Raw genomic sequence first — 21,648 nt, forward strand, 5'->3', positions numbered from 1 at the left:
TAGTGCAGTTAAAGCCGCACCAGGGGAGCATGTTCTGCGTACCATAGTCGCATGGCCAATGAAACAAAGGTTCAGTTGTATTTCGTTGCCGGGATTTCTACAGGAAAGCAATGCCAAAGCTCATGATTCCCAATTCCTCTTCTTTGCCCAAATGATACTGAATCTTTGGCTCACCATACCAGGCTGCACCTAACGACCTGCAGTAAACCGTTACTCGCTATGCCCGCGCCTTTTGACGGTTCCCTGGATTTTGCACAGACTCATTAGTCTCTTCATTTCCATGCCATGTACTGGCCTAGGCTGCTCCAGTCGACAGTGCGCTTGCGATACCAAGGCCCCCGAGCTGCGCGAAAACCAACGTCGGGATGAGCGACTCCGCGGCTTCGATGGTTCTGGAGACTCCTGCACAGGTGACGGTGAGCAGTCTGGCTCTCCATTAATCTCACTGTAGTCTGATTCCGTAGTGCCGCAGAAGTTACCATGCAAAGATGATTGCTGCAGAAGAATGTCAATGTGATGATGCGAATCCTCCTCACCGCGGCGTGATTTTGCGTGGCTAGATAGATAAGGGTCAAGCAAGCTGATTTCGCCAGCCTTGAAGGTCCCTAATGGCCGTCTGTGATCTGCCGAGACATCACACCATTCTGCGTGCAGTCTTTTGCGTGGTGCAGCCTCGATGGAGCCAAGTTTCCACATGGCTGGATATTCTAGAAGTGCCTCCTGCTCTCCTACGGCCGATGCCCGCTTGAATCTCCAAGACGATGAAAGTTGACGCAAAGATCCTTTGACTTTTTCTCTTTTGCTGTGCGGCTTTGTGATTGAGCGAATCTCGTCTGATGACCCTTTGATTGCCTCGCGGGCAGCGACTGGGTGCGAAGGACGTTTGTGGCTCATGGACTCAAAGAATCCGAGTGCGTCTCGAAAAATGTTAGATTTCTTAGGCTTCACAAATGTACCATGACCCTCGGCCTGCTCTACCGGGGATGCATTTTGTGGCATTGTCGGTTTCTGTGGCGTGACAATGCGCTGTGGCGACCAGTTCTTTGCGAGTTGCGGGACGGACCGACCCCTCTTCGCAATGATTATGGAGTTGACAGATTCTACCGAGGCATTTGGTGTGATGCTGCTTGCTGAATGCCTCTTCATCTCCACAGGTGAGGCAAGTGGCGGACCCGATGAAGGGGGACGGGCCATTGACTTTCTGGGGGAAGAAAAAGGAGACGTGTCTCTAGACCCTGTGCCGACGGTCTTCATTTCCGGCTTGCAAGGTGATTTCATTGGTGACCCGGTTGAAGAAACCTGGGATGCTCGCAAAGGTGATTGCCGAGACACATCAACTCTGGGGAACCGTCGTGATTCCTTGTCCCGCATGGAGTTGTGCGCATCGGCCTCGCGATGAACCCTCAACACGAAGCTCGAGGCCGGGACAGAATAAATAGAAGGGTTTTGTGTCTTGTCATGACGCTGCGAGTGAGAGTGCTGCAATGAGCAAACACCAAAATTCGGTTCTGTAGGACTATTCGGAGCTTCATCGTCCATCTGTCAGCTCTGTCCCTTTGCCGTGACTGATCACATACCTGTCTTCGGGACTGTGTACATAGTTGTACAAGAGTGTGACGAAGAAAGCTTCTTGTCTGAATTTTCCTCTTGCAGGAACATCGCAGTTGCCGTCTTAGGTGATTTTGTGTTTGGCATTCGTGAACCTTGAATTCGGCAGGGATTAGCTAGCACAGAGCACATAACCTTTAAATGACATGCGCACCTGAAAGCTCCTTCAAAAACGGTACCTCAGCCTCGAAAAGCCTTCTCTTTTCTGCTATAGTTGCTGAAAGGCGACCTTTATGAGTTGTTTCGTTGGACAGAGTGGCAACTGGTTTCATTGGCAGGGTGTCGGTTCGCCTTGGGGCAGCTGCCACAGATGACAACGTAAGAGGAAGATCAGAGCTGCCATCTCTTTTCAGGGGACTGTTCTCGTGATGTCGTCGATTATTCTGCAGTGCAGCCAGAGATGACATAGTCTTGCTGGCCGTCAAGCCTATTGGCTGACGCGAAACGCTGGGATTCCTACGATGAGAATCATTCGCCTTGTCAAGCATCTCGAATTTCGACACGAGGTCCGCCAGACCGCGCCGTGGCATCGTGCTGACGCCGACGCTATGGGCCATCTGCGCACCGGGGGGTCGTGGATTGCCACTTGTTGCAAGGGTAGCCATAATTCGACGCGGGCATTTATTGGTGTTGTATAGTTAGACGATGCTGGTAAAACCGTAACATGGGTTTGCTGAGTTAGACGAAAACAATAGGGAAATGCACAAGTAAAAAGAAGCGATTCAATGCAGACGAAAATAAAGCGTAGGTAAGGTGTGTTGCTACAAAGGCCGTGTCCCGAGATCTGTTTTGAGATGACGCTAGGGAGGGCAAGAGCCGCATGAGGTTTGCAACTGCCCTTGCATCAGATACCGGTAGCTTGTAGCCACTTGCCACTGATACTCCGTATCATTGATTTGAGGTGCACACAATTTAGCGCCGAACCAATCTTACAACTGTTTCAGGGTGTGCAAGTAGAGTGCGTCTATTCACATCAGTAGTAGCTATGCTCATGAAGCCAACACCCAGTCTTCAGCCTCGACTCCGTCCGAAAATTCCTGACAAAACCGACAAATATTATACAGCATCCAATTTTTTCCCTTTTCTAATCGTACAGCGTTTGACGTCAAGCGAGCGGCGATGCGCTGATCATTGTACAACGGCAACGGCTGCTTTATTCGTCGATTCGAGATTCGCGCGGCCCATTGCTGACCCCGTCTGTTCTTCCGTAATCGCGAGTATTGCAAGATGTAGCTTACTGCCTGTAGCAGAAAATTTTGTTAGTGATAGCCAGACGAATCAAATCGATGAGGTAGCCCTACGGAGGCAAAAGATATTCGCTAAAGGAGCTTGAAAGGATAGCGACAGCGGCCTGTACATTGTTAGTAAAAGTCACCATCTGCTAGAAGCGAAGATTCCGTTTGCGTCCAATCAAGACACAGGTGAAATCATCAGACAAGCGACTTACGCCAAAGACGGCAATGCTGCGGACGACGGAGGCGTTCTCGGGAGAGGTCAGGGTGTCGTAGGTAGAGGCAATGTAGCCCTTGGGCGCGGCGGCGCGGCGGCCCTGCCTCTCGACGAGAACTCTCTTGGGGGCCATTGTGAAGGATAGTTTGCGATTGTGCGACTGGAAGTGGCAGTGATGAATGCGGCGGGCGATGGCTGGAGATGGAAAAAGTAGAGGTAACCAAAAATTGATGCGCTTAGGTTTCGCCGTCACCAGCCCCACATACAAAAGGGTGAATTGGGGCGCTTGATTGGGGCGCTGGCTCGGCCGCTGGCTCGGCCACTGGGTCTCACAGCACGAACCGCATCACTATCTACCTAGGTAGGTACCTGCACTAACTACTTGTACATCTCTCATTCATCCGTCTCTTCTTGCTATATATTCCCGCCAAGCATAATTTGATAATATCCCAAAATATTCAGAATCTTCCACTCATAATCTCTGCATATGGAAGGCGAATCTTCGCCCCAACCCGGGGGCTTCATCCCTCCTACCGGCCTGCTCACCCCCACACCCTCGACAGCGTCATCGCGACCCGTGGTTTCGCTGCCGCACCCCCGGCAGAAACCGCTAAACCCAAGCGGCAGCAAAGGAGACCAGGTGCGGCGCAGCGTCGAAGAGGAACTTTTGAACATATCGCGCCGCTATGTCAAGAAATTCAGCGGCCCGGACCCCGATAACACCGTGGTCGGCTACACGGATTTCACCGAAATCGCAAAGAATCTCGAGGACGTAGTTGACACACTATGGAGTACTGGAACTCGTAAGTCAAGCAGCTCTGCCTTAAAGCAAGCGGCCATGGCCGGAAGCTTACAGCCGTAGCATTTTTGCAGATACCATTTCTGCTCAAAGTGAGCGGCGACTTTACCCAATACGTGCGCTCATTTCCACTGGCGCCCACGGCCACGTTCCAACTTCTCAGCAAAATAGATCATTGCTTCGCCAGTCTGCTATGCGGGCACGACATAGCCACGCAAGAAGTTCTTCCGGGTTTCGAGAATGGACTGCGGGGCGGCATGACTACCACAGACATGGTACGCTGCCGCAGCTTAGTCGAGCAGACGCGGGTTCTCATTGTAGAAATGATAAGCAATGAAACCAGCGAGGGGTCCGATGAGGACAGCGAAGATGATGATGACGACGACGACGAAGAAATTGATATTGATGAGGAAGACGACGGCGACAACGAGCTTGCTAGTGTTCGTCTCGAGGCCGCTCGCGTTTATGAAAACACCATTATCCAGCTGGGCAACAGACTCGGGGATGGCGGTTTGGCCCCTACATAAAAGCAAACAAGATGAAACGCCAGAGTAACTAGCTAGCTAGCTATCTATATACGACTTTTGATAACGGCAAACGGCTCAGATAATTTCAAATAGTCTAGAAAAAATGACGACCCGCAATCTCTCAGTATCCTCTTGTTGACCAAGAGGTGAGCGTGCTCCATCAAAATCAATCAATCATCCGTTGGAAAACGACACCAACACAATACAGAAATGACAGAGGTTGCAACGACGAAGAAATGTTAAAGAGACAATAATCAGAAGTGAAAAGTACAGGTTAGACCGCAAAGATAAATACCAACAACTCTTGTACCAGCTTGAGTCTTCGTTACGCGGAAAATTGCACAAGGAAATCCCGCCAGACCCAATCGCCGCATGACCATGATTTAGATCCATAGAAACGCCGTTATGAAAACATGATGCCCTATTAAGTCTGACCCAAACGTAGTGGAAACAGGCAAAAATAGCGAAACAAAAAGAAGACTTTGGGGAGGAAAGCATGCGGGGAAATTTGATAACCGAGGGCCTAGTCTGTGAGTAGACATTCGGTCTGGGTTATCTCATCTCATCATTCGGCACCAATCTCATTACCTTCCATTCCAGAGAATGTGCCGTTGAAGTCAAACGCTTCAGCATTGCCGTCGTTGTCATGTAAGAACGAATCAAAGTCAAAGTCGTTAAGGACATCACTCGAGTTGAGAGGGTTAGTGAATTCCATGCCAGGAAAGTCGACCTGCGGATTGTCAGTAGCTGATTCGACGCTCATCGCTGCAGTTGTCCTTACCATGCCATAGTTTTCTGCGCCGCCCAGACCATTTTGCCCGAGATCGCCTTGCGGTTGTGTAGGGGCAGCTACAGCGGGAGCACTGGCAGCTGGTGCTGTAGTGACCGGGACAGCATTACCCTGTGTAGGTGCCGCATTCTTGTTAAAAGAAGGTGTCATTGGCGTAGCGGGAGCGGCGGAATCGCCATCACCAGTACCATCTGCCGCAGGGGTGGCACCCGCGGCGCTGGCAGCCGCCGCCTTATTCTTCTGAGCAGCAGCACGCTAAAGATTGTTAGCCCGATTCATGTCAGAAACTTCACTCGAGAGTCTTACCTTGTCCTTGGCAGCCTTCGTTTCCTTCTTTTTGGGAGCATTCTTGGTGCCTTGGTTCGGTGTCGGCGGCGCCGCTGCCGACTGCTGCGGTGACGCTGTTGTTCTGTTGGGCCCAGCCCCGGCAGGAGCAGAAGGGGGCGGCATGGCACGCTGTTGAGGTGTGCCCTGGGCTTGAGGGTTCTGGGCCATGCCCTGGCCAACCATTTGCCCATTAGGACCAGGCTGCCATTGCTGCGGGTTGCCTTGGCCCTGTTGTGCCCTGGCCGCCATCATCTGCTGCGGATTGAAAGGTTGATTGGGGTGCGAGCTCGGCGGACGCATGCCATTTATCTGAGCTTGAGGCATATTGGGGTCCATATTCTTGAAAAAGTGCGGTGCCATGCTGGGGTCAACTTGGTTGCTCATGAAGTTCATAGGATTAGGTGAGTCTCTCGACTGGCCACCTTCAGGAACGGGAGACGGTATCCCAGAATTGTTCATTTGCGGAGTGCCTCGCTTCATCTGGTCACCAGGGTTTGGTGAGACGCCACTTCGCATAGCCTGTGGTGAGGTATCTGGGAACTGGCCGTTGGGTCCCGGCCCAGGGGGTCCTTCCCGTGGCATGGTGCCACCCATGCTATCCTGCTCCTGGCGAGCCATCATGAGCCTCTTCTTGTTCTGTTGTTCTAGAAGCATCAGCTGCATTTGGTAGTCCTGAAGCGCATGGTTGCTGCCAGTGCCCTGCGCAGCTGTGGCACCAGGTGGGCCTGGACGCATACTGCCGCCGATTTCAGGCGCGTTGTAGAAATTGTTCAATGCGGTTCCATCTGGGGCATGCTGGATCATAGGGGAGCCTTGGTTCTGAGGGTTAGGCACATTAGGCATGCCGGGCTGGGTTCCAAGCTGCTTTCCGTGATGCGATTGCATGTTCGCCATGTAGGCCGAAATCGATTTTTGTTGAGCGTGCGGGGGCGTGTTGGCGAGTTGACTAATTTGCTGCGGAGTAAGAGAATTGGGATTGATGCCGCTGGCCGTTAGCATCTGGTGTATCGATTGAGCTCCTGCCGCATTTATCATCTGTTGAGGGTTCATTCCTGGGCCTATGAAGACTTGTGAGCGGCGTGATTGTACATTTTAGTACTAGGCTACCTACCACCGTCGGTGCGTTGACGCTTGGCGGAAGGTGAAGGGGCGTTCTCGCCGCCAGCAGCGGGGGAGGACGGCCGGTCCTGATTTGCGTTCATATGAGACGGGTCTCGCTGCATGGGATTCTGCTTGGCAAGCATCATTTGCGGACTATCGAATATGAGCTGAATTCTTGTCTTCTACGACCACGATGACTTACTTTTGGTTGTTAGCCATTGCAGTGCGCGCTAGGTTGCCCTGCTTCATTCCGGCCATGCCGCCTTGCATGCCGCGAGCCATCTGGGCTTGATAGGCCTGCTGCATATCGGGTCGCATTCGAAGCATTTCCTTTCTCATAGTCAGCATCAAGAATTGTGTGGCTCAAGTGGACATGGACTGTATGAATAGCATACCTGAGTGTGCATGACATATTGGTTAATGTTCCCGTTGCTGTTACCCTTGGCACGCTGCGCATTGTAAATATCCCAAAACAGACAAAACCATTCGTATAGAAAAGATGTATCGGACGCCGGCATAGGCAATTTGGGGGCGGGCAGGTCATCGGGAGTCTTGGATTCGATACCATCCTTGGTATCGGCGTCCATGGCATCATCACCGGCACCGTTCATGGAGTTACCATTCTTGCCATCCTTGACATTGACAGGCTGGTCGCTGCTGAGAAGAGCGCGCGCACAGTCAAACATCTCATATCGTAGGAAATACTCGTAAATGTAGGTGTTTAGGACAACACGCTGGTTATCGTTAAGCTGCTGCTGTCTAGCGGCAGCAGCGGCGGCTTGGGGGTTGAGAGCGCCGTTATTCATCATAGGCATAGGCGCGCTTCCGACTGGGCCACCCATCGGGTTCATATTTGCCATGGCCGCGTTGGGATTCATGGCCATGATGTGAGGAGAAGCAGCGTCGACGAGGATGGAAATCGTCGGCGAGGGTATCAAGAGAAAGGAAAGAGCCGACTCGGCCGCCGAGACTTGCCACTACGGTACAGCACTGAATAGGCTGGCCGAACGTGGGCTTTTCGGGGATCGACGAAAGGTTGGCTGAGATGTACCGAATCGCGGAGGAAGTGTGCTGTCCGACCGCGACGAAAAGTGGCTATTCTTGGCGACGCGCGAAGCGTGGTGAGCGCGAGTACGGGCCAAAAAAATCGTAAGTAGCAGCAAAGACAAGCGATTTCAACGAGAATAGAAAAATTGTCGATGAAGGCTCGATGCGGATCGAAAAGGTCGTCGCCAGCGAGGCACAAGTGCGATGAAGCTGCAAAAGTCGAGGTGGTCGCTGGGGGCTGGGTGACAGCAGTACAGTGTGCCTGAAGACTTCTGGCGGCGCAGAGGTACGTAGCCAGTAGGAGGCGGGCGCAGTTCCCGAAAGCCAAAGCAGAACGTCGAATACCGGCTGCGGATCGTAGATGCGAGGTTCGAAAATCAGATGCAACGGTCGGTTCCACGCGACTTGGTGGTAGAAGCTCGTGGCTTTGTCTATGCTGCGAGCAGCGGAGATGGGGTTCCCAGGCTTGCTTGGGACCGTGGAGACTTGAGGTGGTCGCTTCGTGAATGATGGGCCGGGCTTAGGTAGATTGGTTCTGGTGGTGGAGAGGAGGTAGACGCGGTGCGTCGTGCTACGCGAATTCGCACTGTGTTTTTTTTTTCGCAGGGAAATAGGAGAAGGAAAGGTATTGCACGCTCTTCCTCCCGTTGGCTTTGAAGGGGGATGGCTGCACAGAGGGTATTACCTACTGTACAGACCGTCTCCAGCTCCCCCAAGAAATTGGCGCGAGGCCACAGTGTAGCACAGTGTGAGCCGTGCTAGCCTCGAGCAGCGCGTGATTGGTTCGCGGTGATGGTCTTATGGAGGCCACCGCGTATGTCTGAGCACAAACGGCGTATTTCTTGGGCCGCTTGACGCTAGTCTCTGCCTTAGGCAGCTAGAAAGGTCTCATCACCATCAGGGATCAGGTTAGGTATGGAGCATTTTAATGCTTGGGTCCGGTAGGTGGCCAACAAGCTGCCTACTCTAGCGCCATTTTGTGGGATCATAAGCACAGAAACCGCTATATAAAAAAGTTATTCGTCGAGTTCTTTTGATCTGCCTAATGGTAATTGTTTCTGTGACTCTGTGAGTAGTACGCAGCTCACGGTTGCAGGCAATTCGCACCGTGTTGTACCAAGCGAAGCTAGGTAGACTGTATCTGGGTGAAATCTTGCCGCCAGAGGCAGAGGAAGCTAGTGTTAAGACGTAGTACTATATCTATAGCATTAAAATCAAAGGAGTATGCTAATCAGTGATACTCCTTGTTTGCATCAAAGTATAGAAACGTTTCAAATCGTTCGTCAAATTCGCTTCCCAAAGAAGAACACGACGAACCAGCGACTTGCGCCCACAAACGTTAGACAAGGTATTCTTCAAAGCCCAGGGAATGGCGTAGCCGCCGCGTATCAGCCATATCCTTGCCACTCCTGATGCTTGTCACCTCGCTGTAGTACGCCAACCAAGTTGATCCCCGCTCTGTGAGATACAAACCCTGAGAGTTGATGTTGTGTGATGGCATTTCGCCATTTAATTCACAGCGCAACTCCAGTTCGATCCGAGACACCGCTGTTTCTGTGATTCACTTCGTGTATTCAGGATGTTGACCCTTCACGGCCTACATGCTTGAAAGAAAAGATGACTGGTCCGTCAAGCTTCTTGAACATCGGGCGTGTAATAATATCACTTTGACTAATCGTCCTCCGGTGGTAGCTCATCATCAATGTAGCGTAGTAGCGATACCCTCATTTCAGTCGTGTCGTTGCCTCGTAAAACATCGCTGATAAAGTGCGCTTCGACCTGCATCTGCACCATTTCGAGCGCTCCCCTCAAAACACCGCAAAGAATGTTCGAGTACCAAAGCTCGTCCTGGGCACGGCCATCATCGGGTAACTCGACAAAATCGGCAAAAGGATTCTCGTCAAATACCAGAGAAAATTGGTTGTTATCCGCCGTCCAGTTCGTCACTTGTGGTGTGATGTTTAGGAAGATTTTGAACCCGACCTGGCCTAGTCAGTAGACTCTTCTTCCGCAAACGGCTTCCAAGGTTCATACCCGAGAAATCATGTCTGCTGTCTCGCGAAAGTTGGCACAGCGCTTCATTGTATTCGATTTGGCAAGATAATCCTCGATGAGGCGTAAGCCAATATTATATCCCATCTTATCCAGTTGTTTATTGACTTCCGCATAATCGCTGTCGAAATCTTTGCATAATTGTGCAACTACTGTGCCGTATGTCAGGGTCACGAGCTCGGCGTTAACTTTGTCGATTCGCGTCCTGCGCTTCGGTAAGTCACTATTCGTCCTCGTTGTCCAGAACTCCATACTTCCAGATCCTGGATACTTGTTAGAGAAATACCACGTACTCAATCTTATTGAAAGGACTCACTCCTCGCCTATGCGAGAGGCCTTGCTCGAGGCCATATTCACTGGTCGGACCTTGCCTTCGTAGCTGACTTGCGCTTGTCCGGTTGTTGCACCGCGGGTAGGAGAACAGAAATCCAGGCGAAGTTGCGATTCAAAATCGATTTTGGAAATTCGTCGACCTTCTGTGTGATCACGGCCTCTTGAAGCTTGTTGTAGCAGGAGAGACGAGTGAGGGACAGCTTGTTGGTGGTTGGACCGAGCTTAGGAAGAACCAGTGGGCCAGAGCCAATGAGCGCCCTGGCTTTCAGGTAGCTCGCGCCGCGATCGATAATTTTCAATCTAGAAAGAGACCCTCGCGCTTCAGCAATAGACGCCTAGACACTTCACAATCTCCTTTTTGCTCAATCATCTTCTTGATTTCACTCTCAACAATATGTCCGCCGAGAAACGGCCCGCTGAAGGAGAACCGGGCGCGTCCCAAGTCTTGGTGAAGCGTCAAAATGTCAGCAACTCAGAGGGTGCACTGGCTCGCCTCAACGCCTCCAGCAGTGCGCTGGTGCAGACTGTCAGTAAAGTGAATGCCGCTCAAGACAAATCTAATATTCCCCCAGGCCCCAAGAACGAGTGCGCTGCAGGCGCCCGTAATGCAACTGACAGGCCACTCTGGTGAAGTATTCACAGCCAAATTTGACCCGACAGGAAACCTCATCGCCTCTGGCTCAATGGATAGAAGTATAAGTACGTTTGGCGCCGCTTTATGATTTCGCGCCGAAGCTAATACATGGCAGTGCTGTGGCGAACATATGGCGATTGCGAGAACTACGGCGTGCTAAACGGGCACAAAAGCGCCGTCATGGATTTGCAGTGGTCGCGCGACTCCGAGATCCTATATTCTGCATCTGCCGATATGCACCTTGCGAGCTGGGACTTGACCTCGGGCACGAGAATTCGAAGATATATTGGTCACGAAGAAGTTGTGAACTCACTGGACATTACACGACGAGGCGAGGAAATGCTTATCAGCGGCAGCGACGACGGAACGATTGGGCTTTGGGACCCGCGGACGAAGCATGCCGCCGACTATATCCAGACTGATTTCCCGGTCACAGCGGTCGCCATCTCACCTGCCGGCAACGAAATCTATACGGGAGGTATCGATAACGATATTCGTGTATGGGATCTGCGTAAGAAATCTGTTGTGTACAGCATGGCTGGCCACTCGGACACCGTTACATCGTTGAAGGTGTCGCCTGATACACAATCTCTGCTGTCATATGCCATGGACTCTACTGTCAGGACGTGGGATATCAGGCCATTCGCACCTACGGAGCGCCAAATTCGCACATTCGACGGCGCGACGTCGGGATCAGAAAAGAACCTGCTGGGATCCAGCTGGGACGCTGAGGGCAAGAAGATCGCAGCCGCCTCAGGAGACGGTACAGTTCTGGTGTGGTCTAGTGAGAACGGCAAGCTACTATATAAGCTCCCTGGCCACCGCGGTACGGTCAACAGTGCGGAGTTCTCGCCAAACAAGGAGCCAATCTGTAAGTGATGCCTTACTTTAATCATTCGCCAAACTTGCTAATATTTGCGCAGTGCTCTCCGCATCATCGGATCGTACCATGCTGCTCGGCGAGCTTAAATGATGGGAATGTGAGACATATCCAGAGACTATACAATAAATTGGGTTGGAAGCTCATGTATGTCTGCATGGAAGTGAAGTGCTCGAGGAAGCGCTTCACAGCATCGGGGACCAGCAGGATCGGGCGATCCCATATATCGACCGAGACCCTACAACTAGATCCTCGGGCACTTCATCACTACGGCTGCGAGAACAGGCCCATTCGGGGGTCGATCTGATACATCTGACGCGTGCATAGTCGATCTCATGGGCCAACTCAAGCCTTGGTATTACAGCTGCCATCAACACGCACACGCACAACAGATGGTTATCCACTGCAGAGCGAGCAACAATGTAAATTACTATTAACTATGTTGAACAAAAACATTAGAAGGTTACAAAATACGTTGATGATCTCTTTCTCTGTCAAGATATTTTTCTGTCAATCAGTCATTTTTCGTACTCTCTTTTTTCCGCTGATTTTTTTGTCCTTATTAGTTTCTGCATGCCCACTGTCTCCTAACGTCGTTTTCTTTTCAGCAGTCCTCGCCCCCCCAGTGCCCCCCTGGTGTACTTACCAGGATGCTGAAACATGGCCATCTTTATCCAGGATTGCAAGGATCGCTAGCGTCCAACCAAACGAGATAGATGGCTTGCTACGCCCAACCATGAACGCCCAACCATGAACGCTGCAGCAGCGCTGCACAGGCAGAGCAACCACCCCTGACAAGTTTCAGACGCGCGGCAGAAATCCCGAAATAGTGCTTGGGTAGCTAGCATCTCTGATTCGTACCAGTAGACTTTCGGAGCTCTGTTTGCCTATTGATGGCCGGGCACTTCGAGATCGCGTCTCAGACCAAAGGCAAGCGATGCACGCTACTGCACTCGTGTGACTCGTAACAGGGGAAGCGCCACGCTGAGGGGCTGCAAAGCACACATAAAACGCAAATACGGCCGTCGGCCGTCGATTCACGTCGTGTTGATCCCGCCAAGCGTTGGCTGCACTTGCTCACTGTCGCGTTGTGCTCCCAGCATGGCCATCGTCTGGACCGGACTTTATTGTCAACGCGGCTCTTGTTTCTTTCGCCCATGATTCTCGACTTTACTCTCCTTGCGAACGTTGACCTCGGCAGAACTTTGCTTATGCGAATAATCATCTTCTCCGCCCTGTGTATTGCCACTGCTTGCCCGCTGTGGTGATAAATATTGTTTGGTACCTCCGTTGCCGACCCGCTGGATCCGACATTGGCATTAAAAGTTCATTTTTGCTGGCAAAAGTCTATGAGTTCCAGGCGGTTGTCAATGACCACTGAATAAAAGCTTAGTGTTCTACCATTATTATCAATTCTGGAATTGCAGCTTGGGACTGTCTTGCCAGAGCACACGTTCTAGTCATTGCTCGTTGGCGACCTTTCGCAACATCGCTGCGCAGGCTACAAGACAAACAAGAGAGGAACGGATAGGACCGCCAACAAAAGTAATATAAAGTGAAGAAGAAGGTATTGGTACCGAACGGTCATGTTTTCCTCAAGGGCGGAGAGGATCAGGCGAGATCTTATACATCGAGCCCATGCGGAGAGGGGGGATGTTATGGAGCGAGGGGATGTCACCCACGAGCTCCCACAGGCCTCGAAAAGCCGTCCTTCACGATTGACGGAGGCTCTATTGAGACCACTGAGACTCTTTCGCCAGCCTGTCATCGTGGCTGAAGGCAACAGACAGCATCCAAATATTCCCAAATCGCCACGAACGACCGCACTAGGAAGCAGCACACAGCAAAGGACAGAGTCCAGGGCTACCAGTACCGAGCCTGCAGAGGTTACGGAGCCGTCTCCAGCGTTCGTGGCAGAGGCAATCAGCTCAAGGCTAAGTTTTGAGATCCGGCCAGAGCAGCAGAACAGCGATCAAAATCATGGAAGAGGACCGGTCAAAAAGGTGCAGGGAGGCACGCGAAAGCGGCGTTTCCTGTTCTGCCTGCCATGGATCAATTCAGTACGAATCCGCGTGGTGCTGCTGCATTGCATCACATCAGGACTCTTCGTGCTACTTCTACTGGCAGTCTGTAAGTTGCTTAGTACCCGGCCCTGCATTGAACTGCAACTAACGAGGTGGCAAACAGATCTGGGGTTATCATTGACGCAGCACATTCAAACAAACGAACTGACGGTTCTCCTTTTGCTCATCATTGTCGCCTCTACCATGTTCTTCTGCTACAACATGGTTCGACTGTGCAGGGCGGTGTTACGGGGCAACAAGCCGTCCAATACAGCAAGCAGAGAACGGCGAGCGAGGACGCCGGCGGATATGCTTCGGACGGGATATGCGGTACCGCGACGGCCGATTCAGGTGTTGCTGGCACATGACGAGGGAGCGGATGGAAGAGAGAACGCAACCAATACGTTGACGCCACCGGCATATGGATTCTGGCGTGAGAGCGTGGTATGTTTGGTTTCTTGTCCCTTGACTTTGGAGAGATGGCGTTGCATACTGACGATAAGAAGCGAATGGACCCGAATAGACTTTACTGGCAACGAAACGAGGCGGCCAGAAGACAAGAGCCTGCGCTGGAAACTGAGTCGCAGCTTGAATTCGCCGCAAGGAGTGGACGAAGACCACCATCGTACGCGTCTGAAGATGGTGTATCATACGTGGTTGATGCCATGACCGTGTCGGCGGCTTCAACGGTCACGGCAAGCCGAGAGCCGGTGGGAAGGTAGTTGATGTAGTTGAGGTGCACACTTGGACGCAGAGCGTCTATTTAGAACGCGTCGCCTCGGTTCCGGTACATGGACACTGCTATATAATTCTCTCATTCTTTCATTCACCCAGGCAGTGACGCGCGCCACCTTGCTCGTTCGCTTGGTTGCTTCAGCTAGGCAAGCCGGGGTTGCCGAGGGCGCCAGTTCGCAGGTACCTGAAGAGCACCTATACGGTGGTGTTGTGCTTACGGCGTCCACAAGTTCCTGACAAGTATCCGTATCCCTAACCAGTAATTAAATATTATACAACTATCGAGTTCAGGGAAAGCACATCGCTACTTAACCAGGGTTAGGCTAATCTGGCAGCTGAGGGGTTTGGGGCAACACTCATCTGGCGTCTGGTGTAGGAATCAGGATGCAAGCAATGGCTGCCCAGCACGGCGCTACAGCGACCGGTCGTGGGAATTAGTGCCAGTCTGGAATTCAAGGACTGCGATTGGCACATGCTGATGCCGAATTGTCGCTAGCGTTTATTATCGGGATGAAGTTTGGGGCCTTTTTCCTGCAAGTCTGCGACATGTTGTTGCTGCACCAGGACCTGCCCGGGAAGACTATTAGCAGCACAGCACCAAAAGTGCCTCCACAGTTTAAAAAAAAAAATTTTCCCAGCAAAAGCGCGCGACAGCTGGACTGCGCTGCGTTGCTCTTTGCACCAAAAAAGTCTATCCCCTGCCACCTCCTCCCCTTGCCTCCCTCGCTTTTCCCTTTTTCATTATCCAAGTCCTCTTACTACAAAATCATCTCCGGTTGTTGGTGGACAGTTGTTTATCGCAGTTGGAATATTTTGCTATCGATCCATCTTTTTTTTTACACCTACAATTATATCTTCTCAACATCTTCCTTCAATCAAGGTACGTTTCTTCTTACACGCACACTGCCTGTCCGTTGCTTTTGTCGCCACTTGCGCCCGCGTTACGCTGCCCGCACCCGCTTTGCCACGAATTCTGTCTACCACCATCTATCTCATTGTCGCTGCGCACAACGATACGATTTTGCCAAAATGAAAGAACCAAAGGACGAAGAAGGAAAACTCGACAATTCTCATCTGGTTATGCGCTCAATGGCAACCTTGCGGCGCACAAATACTTGAACCCGGCGACTCTCTGTCCCACCCACATAATTTTCCCTTCGATCTTTTTGTGCGATCCATCTCTAGGCGAAATGTTCAACGCCCCAAATAAACCTACGCGTCAAACCATCGTTACCAATTCTCTCGTATCTTGGACGGCCGGATCGGCGTTTTATACCTTATGCCGGTCGCTTTCCCCGCCGCACTCCCCGCCATAGCCTCGGCCTTGTCCCGCACACCTCTGTGCACATACTGCGCGGTGCCGTCGACTCCTCTTGCTGCGAGCAGATGCTATGTGATTTTTCAACTACTTGAAGAACGACTCTTTGATACTGGCAAGCATTATTTGTGTCCGCAGCTGCCACTCCGCCCTGCCTCTCGAGCAGTTCTTATAGACGGTCCAGCGGATGGCCAGGCGACATGTGATTGACGGTGCAAGTGGCGCGAAACAAAAACAGCAACGAGGCTCAATGACAGCAGCGCATCTATCCCAGACATCAACTTCCCTCCCAATTGGCTAACTCGCATTCAAAGTACATCGTCATGTCTTCTCTCTCCCGTCGTGCTTGCTACAAGTGTGGCAACGTCGGCCACTATGCCGAGGTCTGCTCTTCCTCTGAGCGCCTTTGCTACAACTGCAAGCAGCCCGGCCACGAGTCCAACGGCTGCCCTCTTCCTCGCACCACTGAGGCCAAGCAGTGCTATCACTGCCAGGGCCTTGGTCACGTTCAGGCTGACTGCCCTACTCTGCGCCTGACCGGTAACGCCACTTCCGGGCGCTGTTACAACTGCGGCCAGCCCGGTCATCTGGCTGTATGTTTTTGGCCAGCTGCTTGCCTTACTTCTTGCTAATTATATTCAGCGTGCTTGCCCCAATCCCGTCGGTCCCGCTGCCATGGGTCGTGGCGCCCCCATGGGGCGCGGCGGCTATGCCGGCGGCAATTTTGGCCGTGGCGGTTTCGCTGGCGGCCCTCGCCCCGCTACCTGCTACAAGTGCGGCGGTCCCAACCATTTCGCCCGCGATTGCCAGGCTCAGGCGATGAAGTGCTACGCCTGTGGCAAACTCGGCCACATTTCCCGTGATTGCACGGCTCCCAACGGCGGCCCCCTCAACACTGCCGGCAAGACCTGCTATCAGTGTGGAGAGGCCGGTCACATATCTCGTGATTGCCCTCAGAAGGCCGCCGTCGCTCCCGAGATTAACAATGAGGTCGACATGACCAACGTTACTGCCGCGCCGGTTGCCCCTATCCCTCCGGTAGCATAGAGCTCCATCGGCGACTCCGCCTCTAGTCGTGCGTCGCCTGCCTCTAGCCACCCAAGAAGCCGTGGCTGAAGGCAAAGGTGAACTCGCGGGGGCGATGTGCCCAGACTTCTTTTCGCGGCCTCTCTACAGAGGTGGTCGCTTGATAGCAAGTCGGGCATTCTTCTTTCGACTGTTTTGCTGTTCTTTGCAAATTCGCTGCCTATGTACATGGACGGGCTGACGCACTGACGTGTCCATTGACAAAAACTTTTTTCTTGAGTGTTTCTGTTATTCTATCTTTCAATGCTGGGAAAATCGCACTACTAGGAACTGGCCGGGTTGTTTCCGGAGGATCAGCTTGTCCGTACCTGGTCCTGCATGGCGTTTTCGGTTCGCCTGGGTACATGCGTTACGCCGTTATTTCTCTTCAATGTGCCTGCACGTTTGTTTGCTATTAAGTGAACGGCGTGGCATCTTGGTTTTATTTTACATCTCCCATTTTAGCACCAGGCCCTCCCCGGCAAGACATGACAGTTGACGACACATTGACGAACACACGGAAAGGGGACTGCCTGGTTAAACGACCACAGTATTTTCACACATTTTTTCTTCAGCAAGAGCGCGCCCTGGTAGTTGAGCGACATCTAACGTTTTCTCAACGGCGCTCTCTGCATATGATCTTATCCCTTTTCATCTGAATGACTTTTGGATCAAGACACCCGTGGGCATAGCACCTTGCACGTTGAACGAAGCTGCAGAGTTGTGTGACTCACGTGGCTCTTCTTAACGACTACGTATTTTAAGACACCGGCGATGGATATACCCCGCGAAAGGCTGTGTGTGCCAAGTTGTGTTGAGCAAGGAACCGACGCGTGATTCTCTGCCCATTGGTTGCCGTTTTGCCAGCGCGTCTGCGTTAGCAACCAAGGCAGCGACAGTGAGAGCAGGGGAAAGAGTGATAAGAACCGCGTGGTTGGTGGTTGAGTTTAAAGGAAACGAATGAAGAAGGACTAATCTTTCTCGACAATGAGCAAAGGCAATAGCTCTTGTACACATTGCTGAGAATGAGACAAGTAGTAGTGGTGGGAAGAAAACAAGTGCTGCTAGCAACGTTTGGGAGCATGTGCGATGAATCAGCAATTCGAAGAGGAAATGGGGCGAAAATGAAATGTTTGCCACTCAAAATATATATATGCTACTGCGAATTTGTAGTACATTGGTGTCGTGAAGGCGACTTGACATACTCGCCAGATCACCACATGTACCATGGTGGTTCAGCCCGCATTCACTACACATTTACCCTTTGAAAGAAAGGAGAGAAGGATCAAACGAGAGGAAAAGAAAAGAAATGCAGTCGTAAAAACAATAAAAAACACGAAGTCATCGATTGAAAACACTTAGATACTACCTATGCGCCTACAGAAGTGGATGTTACATAATCATTGCCAGTTTGCAGCGCAAGACACTTGGCTTAGCTGCCCAGGTAGCTTCATCTGCAACCTATCTCGTTTGTCCTCTCGTAACGCAGTTCCACCCACGGCAAGACCGCTACGAGACGACGACAGATATATTGTAAAAGTGCGTTTTTTTCTATCATCTACGTCGTGAACGGCATGAACGGCATGAACGGCCCCAACATGGGTGGTGGCGTGCCAATGCCCACACCGGCTGGCCACCAGGCCGAGCTCAATTACATATACGGCATGGTGGAGGAGCTCAGCAGACAGCTTGCTGAGAACAGAAGAGCGACCGAAGATATTGTCAGCGGCATAGGCCGTGTGCGGAATCGCGCGCGGACACAAGGTCTCAGCAACGATCAAGTCATGGGCGCTGCCGCCGAGGAGATCAACCGTACCGTCCCCCCACCATGGCCATGTTTATGCCGTAATACAAGAGCAGCAAGCCACTGACGCCTTCTGTTTTCTTCGCAGGTCAAGAACAAAATATCGACGCTCTTGTCTCTATCCTATCCGAATCGCTCGAAAAGGCCAAGCACTCGCGCGACGCCAACGCCACGCTCCTGACGCAGTTTGCCAACGCGCTGGCGGGAATGCTAAAGCAGTTCCATGAATACAAGGCCAGGCACGTGGCGGACGTGGCGTCGTGGCACCGTTCATACCGGGCGCAGTTGGACGAGGCGCGGCGCGAAAATACCCGGCTGCGGGAGCAGATGGGGGAAATGCAGGCGCACGCGGCAACGGCCAACGACGCGCTACGGCGGTTCCGGCGCGCGTACGACGAGGACCCCGCGCGCTGGGACGGGCGCGTCCGCGAGGCGGCCCTACGCCAGGAAGTGCGATTCTGGAAGCGCCTCGCCATGCCGGACCTCGACGACGACGACCCCTGCTGGAGCGCCGACGACGACATCATTGACGCCGCGGAGAAGGAGCGCCTGGCGAACCTCGAGCGGCGAGCCGCCCACGAGCAGCACCTCGCGCGCGTTACGACGGACCACCACGTCCTCGGAGGGAACGACGAGGACGAGGATGATGACGAGGACGAGGATGGGCTGCCGCCGCCGATGATGATGCACGCGCCCACGCCGCCGCAGCTCGTACCGCCGGGCAGCGGCCCCCAAATGGGGGGGTTTGCGATGCAGAGAGGCGACGACGCGGGCTTGCCGCCACCGCGACCACTGAGCGCAGCATCCAGTACTGGGTCGACAGGCCCGTAGGAGGGTCTCGAGCTGTACGAGGAGGCGCGCGCGGCGCGGGGACGTTGGGTTCTGGAGTAGGGTCGTCCGGGCTCTGGAGAGAGCTGGCATTGCATCTGGCGGGATATTCACTTGTACTTGTATATATATATACCACAGTCCCGGATGAGATGCTTGAGGGCGACTGGTTTAATGGTCTCACGAAACGAATCAAGACAATGTTTAAAAGTGTTCAACATAACTGTTCCTAGATTGCTTCTAGCTTTAATACCTGATGCCAATTTGTTCACATGCACCAATTCCGCCTCAACTCCGACATCGCTTCCAAGATCCTCACTGCTTTACTGTTATACAACTCAATTAATACACCAATACGCTCCTTTCGTAGCATTCGTTCATCTGCAAATCCATGTTAGAAATCTTCAGAACCCCCCTTGCTCGCGACGCGAATCGCCGCCATCCTGTCCGGACCCAGACGCCGACGCCGCTGCGCCCTCGCCCGCGTCTTTGATGGCCTGCTCGTCGCCGCGCAACTTGGCAAAGTAGGCCTTGATGTCCTCGGCGCCAATTGCCTGCCCGCTGTCGGCGAACTGCTGGAAGAACGGCTTGAGGCGCTCCTTGAGGTGGTTGTACGCCATGACGCCCTCGATGGCACGTACGCGGTCCACGTTGCGGAGCGCGCTCTCGCCGCGCTCCAGCAGGCTGCCGCTGCCTGCCGTTGAGCCGCCGCCGCCGTTCTGCGACCCGCCGCCGTGGTCGGATAGGGGCGGCTCGTAGACTTCCTCCTCCTCGAGTAACTGTGGAAATGCATTGAGCTTGCCGAAGCAGTCGCTGCAGCGACAGAATTTGTCGCGAAAGTCTTCCTTGAAGAAGAGCGAGAAACGGCCCTGCGGTGCTGCGCCGAGGTTGGGCAGCTTGCAAGTGCTGGGGGTAGTGGCTGTCGCGGGCTCGCTGGCGGCAGTTGGCGCTGGGTCGTCGGAGGCTTCGACTTCGGTTTTGACGCGTTTAGCATCGTCGTGTTCCTTGTCCTCCTCCTCCGCTTTGCGTTTGCTGCTGGTGGACGTTTGGGGTGCTTCTACCGCTGCAGGCTCGAGATGAACAGCAGGGAGAAAGCCAGGCGTGCCGGCATACCTTTTGATCCAAGAATTCGACTCAACACACTTGTAGCACAAGAAGCCATCGAATTCTACTTCCTCGGGGAAGCCTGGAGGCATGGGCGGTTCCTCATCCTCGCCCACTGCGCTGTCTTCAACCTTCTCTTCCCCTGTTTGCGTCTGTTTCTCATCCTCGTTGACCTCTGAAATCACCGCAAGACCGTTGACGTTGCCTTCCGCGTGCTTATCGGCACTCTTCTTCTTGGGCGTCATTGCTTCGTACCACTTGGGGCCCATGCCTACCAAACAGCCAGGATGGTACCAATCTTCACCGCATCCGCCGCTCTCCTCGGTACCGAGACCCAAGCACTGAAACATGGTTCCCTTTTGCTCAAAGGGATCATAATCGCAGTCGCATGCGCAGAAGCGGTTGCGAAAGTTTTTGTTATACTTGTTGTTGACGTCGGGCTCCTGCGAGTGGACATTGCCGCGTGTATTCGTCTCATCGTTGGTCTGCAACATGCACGGGCTTGATATGGGCAGTCGCTTGGTGCCGCAGTCGCAGGTGAAGTTGCGCTTCTGAAAAATTTCGACGAGGGTGTGCTCGCCGTGGCACTGGACGGAGCAGGAGTAGCAGACACCTGCGGGAGTCCACGAGTCGGTGTCGGTGGCAGGCGCGGGGTTGCATGTCAGGCACGCAAAAACACTCTGCTTTAGAGGTCCAAATATTCTGGTGCAGTTGTCAATGCTCTGCACAAGTTAGCGATGGAGTCTCTCGCGTCACTGTTGATCACGGACGTACAAATGGGAGTGCCTCGCGCGCATCGGCTTCGAGAAGTTCTTGATTGCGAATAAATCTTAATGAGTTAGTGACTGTGCCGAGATCAAAGTGGGCAGTGTTGATGTACTCAGCAGCAGTCTGGGAGTCATTAGACTGGTTGGAGAAGCTGTTGCTGCGCTTCGATGGTTGCTCGACTGCGACGTCCTGCTCGACACCATTGGACGACATATTGCAGGATTTTCGAGTACCGACAAGCGTGTTCCTCTCGAAAATAGATGAAAACAGTCCAAAAAGTATGTTGACAGCTGGTTTGGAATGGTTCAGTCTGTCAAGGTGAAGAAGTGACACCAGCTGAAGCGCGAGTACGAACCACTTTACGCCAAACTGTTAGGTAAGCTTCCACTCGCAGTGGTATTATCGCGCTCCAAAAG

The 21,648-nt window shown here is 52.8% G+C and overlaps 10 protein-coding genes across 10 annotated transcripts; 5 read left to right on the forward strand and 5 right to left on the reverse strand.

The window, feature by feature from the left end:
* Positions 1 to 210: 210 nt before the first annotated feature.
* BBA_04484 (uncharacterized protein) lies at positions 211 to 2,138 on the reverse strand (the record flags this gene model as incomplete). Its single annotated transcript, XM_008599581.1, has 3 exons — positions 211 to 1,508; positions 1,578 to 1,703; positions 1,763 to 2,138. The coding sequence occupies 3 exons, from the start codon at positions 2,136 to 2,138 to the stop codon at positions 211 to 213; spliced, it is 1,800 nt and encodes a 599-aa protein (XP_008597803.1).
* A 767-nt stretch (positions 2,139 to 2,905) lies between these two features.
* Positions 2,906 to 3,190, reverse strand: BBA_04485 (TOM core complex subunit Tom6; the record flags this gene model as incomplete). The annotated part of the gene is made up of 2 exons (XM_008599582.1): positions 2,906 to 2,959; positions 3,056 to 3,190. The coding sequence occupies 2 exons, from the start codon at positions 3,188 to 3,190 to the stop codon at positions 2,906 to 2,908; spliced, it is 189 nt and encodes a 62-aa protein (XP_008597804.1).
* A 354-nt stretch (positions 3,191 to 3,544) lies between these two features.
* On the forward strand, positions 3,545 to 4,383 carry BBA_04486 (meiotic recombination protein DMC1; the record flags this gene model as incomplete). The annotated part of the gene is made up of 2 exons (XM_008599583.1): positions 3,545 to 3,860; positions 3,920 to 4,383. The coding sequence occupies 2 exons, from the start codon at positions 3,545 to 3,547 to the stop codon at positions 4,381 to 4,383; spliced, it is 780 nt and encodes a 259-aa protein (XP_008597805.1).
* A 565-nt stretch (positions 4,384 to 4,948) lies between these two features.
* On the reverse strand, positions 4,949 to 7,485 carry BBA_04487 (SOM1 protein; the record flags this gene model as incomplete). The annotated part of the gene is made up of 6 exons (XM_008599584.1): positions 4,949 to 5,113; positions 5,165 to 5,428; positions 5,480 to 6,558; positions 6,612 to 6,754; positions 6,804 to 6,931; positions 6,997 to 7,485. The coding sequence occupies 6 exons, from the start codon at positions 7,483 to 7,485 to the stop codon at positions 4,949 to 4,951; spliced, it is 2,268 nt and encodes a 755-aa protein (XP_008597806.1).
* A 1,834-nt stretch (positions 7,486 to 9,319) lies between these two features.
* Positions 9,320 to 10,051, reverse strand: BBA_04488 (trafficking protein particle complex subunit 3; the record flags this gene model as incomplete). The annotated part of the gene is made up of 3 exons (XM_008599585.1): positions 9,320 to 9,631; positions 9,683 to 9,905; positions 10,017 to 10,051. 3 exons carry the CDS (start codon positions 10,049 to 10,051, stop codon positions 9,320 to 9,322), a joined length of 570 nt encoding a protein of 189 aa, XP_008597807.1.
* Positions 10,052 to 10,427: 376 nt separating this feature from the next.
* Positions 10,428 to 11,640, forward strand: BBA_04489 (WD repeat-containing protein; the record flags this gene model as incomplete). Its single annotated transcript, XM_008599586.1, has 4 exons — positions 10,428 to 10,559; positions 10,606 to 10,732; positions 10,783 to 11,538; positions 11,591 to 11,640. 4 exons carry the CDS (start codon positions 10,428 to 10,430, stop codon positions 11,638 to 11,640), a joined length of 1,065 nt encoding a protein of 354 aa, XP_008597808.1.
* Positions 11,641 to 13,133: 1,493 nt separating this feature from the next.
* On the forward strand, positions 13,134 to 14,332 carry BBA_04490 (uncharacterized protein; the record flags this gene model as incomplete). The annotated part of the gene is made up of 3 exons (XM_008599587.1): positions 13,134 to 13,677; positions 13,735 to 14,054; positions 14,117 to 14,332. 3 exons carry the CDS (start codon positions 13,134 to 13,136, stop codon positions 14,330 to 14,332), a joined length of 1,080 nt encoding a protein of 359 aa, XP_008597809.1.
* A 1,654-nt stretch (positions 14,333 to 15,986) lies between these two features.
* Positions 15,987 to 16,710, forward strand: BBA_04491 (zinc knuckle protein; the record flags this gene model as incomplete). The annotated part of the gene is made up of 2 exons (XM_008599588.1): positions 15,987 to 16,256; positions 16,306 to 16,710. 2 exons carry the CDS (start codon positions 15,987 to 15,989, stop codon positions 16,708 to 16,710), a joined length of 675 nt encoding a protein of 224 aa, XP_008597810.1.
* A 1,616-nt stretch (positions 16,711 to 18,326) lies between these two features.
* BBA_04492 (uncharacterized protein) lies at positions 18,327 to 19,363 on the forward strand (the record flags this gene model as incomplete). Its single annotated transcript, XM_008599589.1, has 2 exons — positions 18,327 to 18,540; positions 18,621 to 19,363. The coding sequence occupies 2 exons, from the start codon at positions 18,327 to 18,329 to the stop codon at positions 19,361 to 19,363; spliced, it is 957 nt and encodes a 318-aa protein (XP_008597811.1).
* Positions 19,364 to 19,764: 401 nt separating this feature from the next.
* BBA_04493 (mlo2 protein) lies at positions 19,765 to 21,445 on the reverse strand (the record flags this gene model as incomplete). Its single annotated transcript, XM_008599590.1, has 2 exons — positions 19,765 to 21,186; positions 21,239 to 21,445. The coding sequence occupies 2 exons, from the start codon at positions 21,443 to 21,445 to the stop codon at positions 19,765 to 19,767; spliced, it is 1,629 nt and encodes a 542-aa protein (XP_008597812.1).
* Between the last annotated feature and the right edge of the window lie 203 nt (positions 21,446 to 21,648).

The sequence above is a fragment of the Beauveria bassiana genome, assembly GCF_000280675.1.
Source record: "Beauveria bassiana ARSEF 2860 unplaced genomic scaffold BBA_S00010, whole genome shotgun sequence".
NCBI lineage: Eukaryota > Fungi > Ascomycota > Sordariomycetes > Hypocreales > Cordycipitaceae > Beauveria > Beauveria bassiana.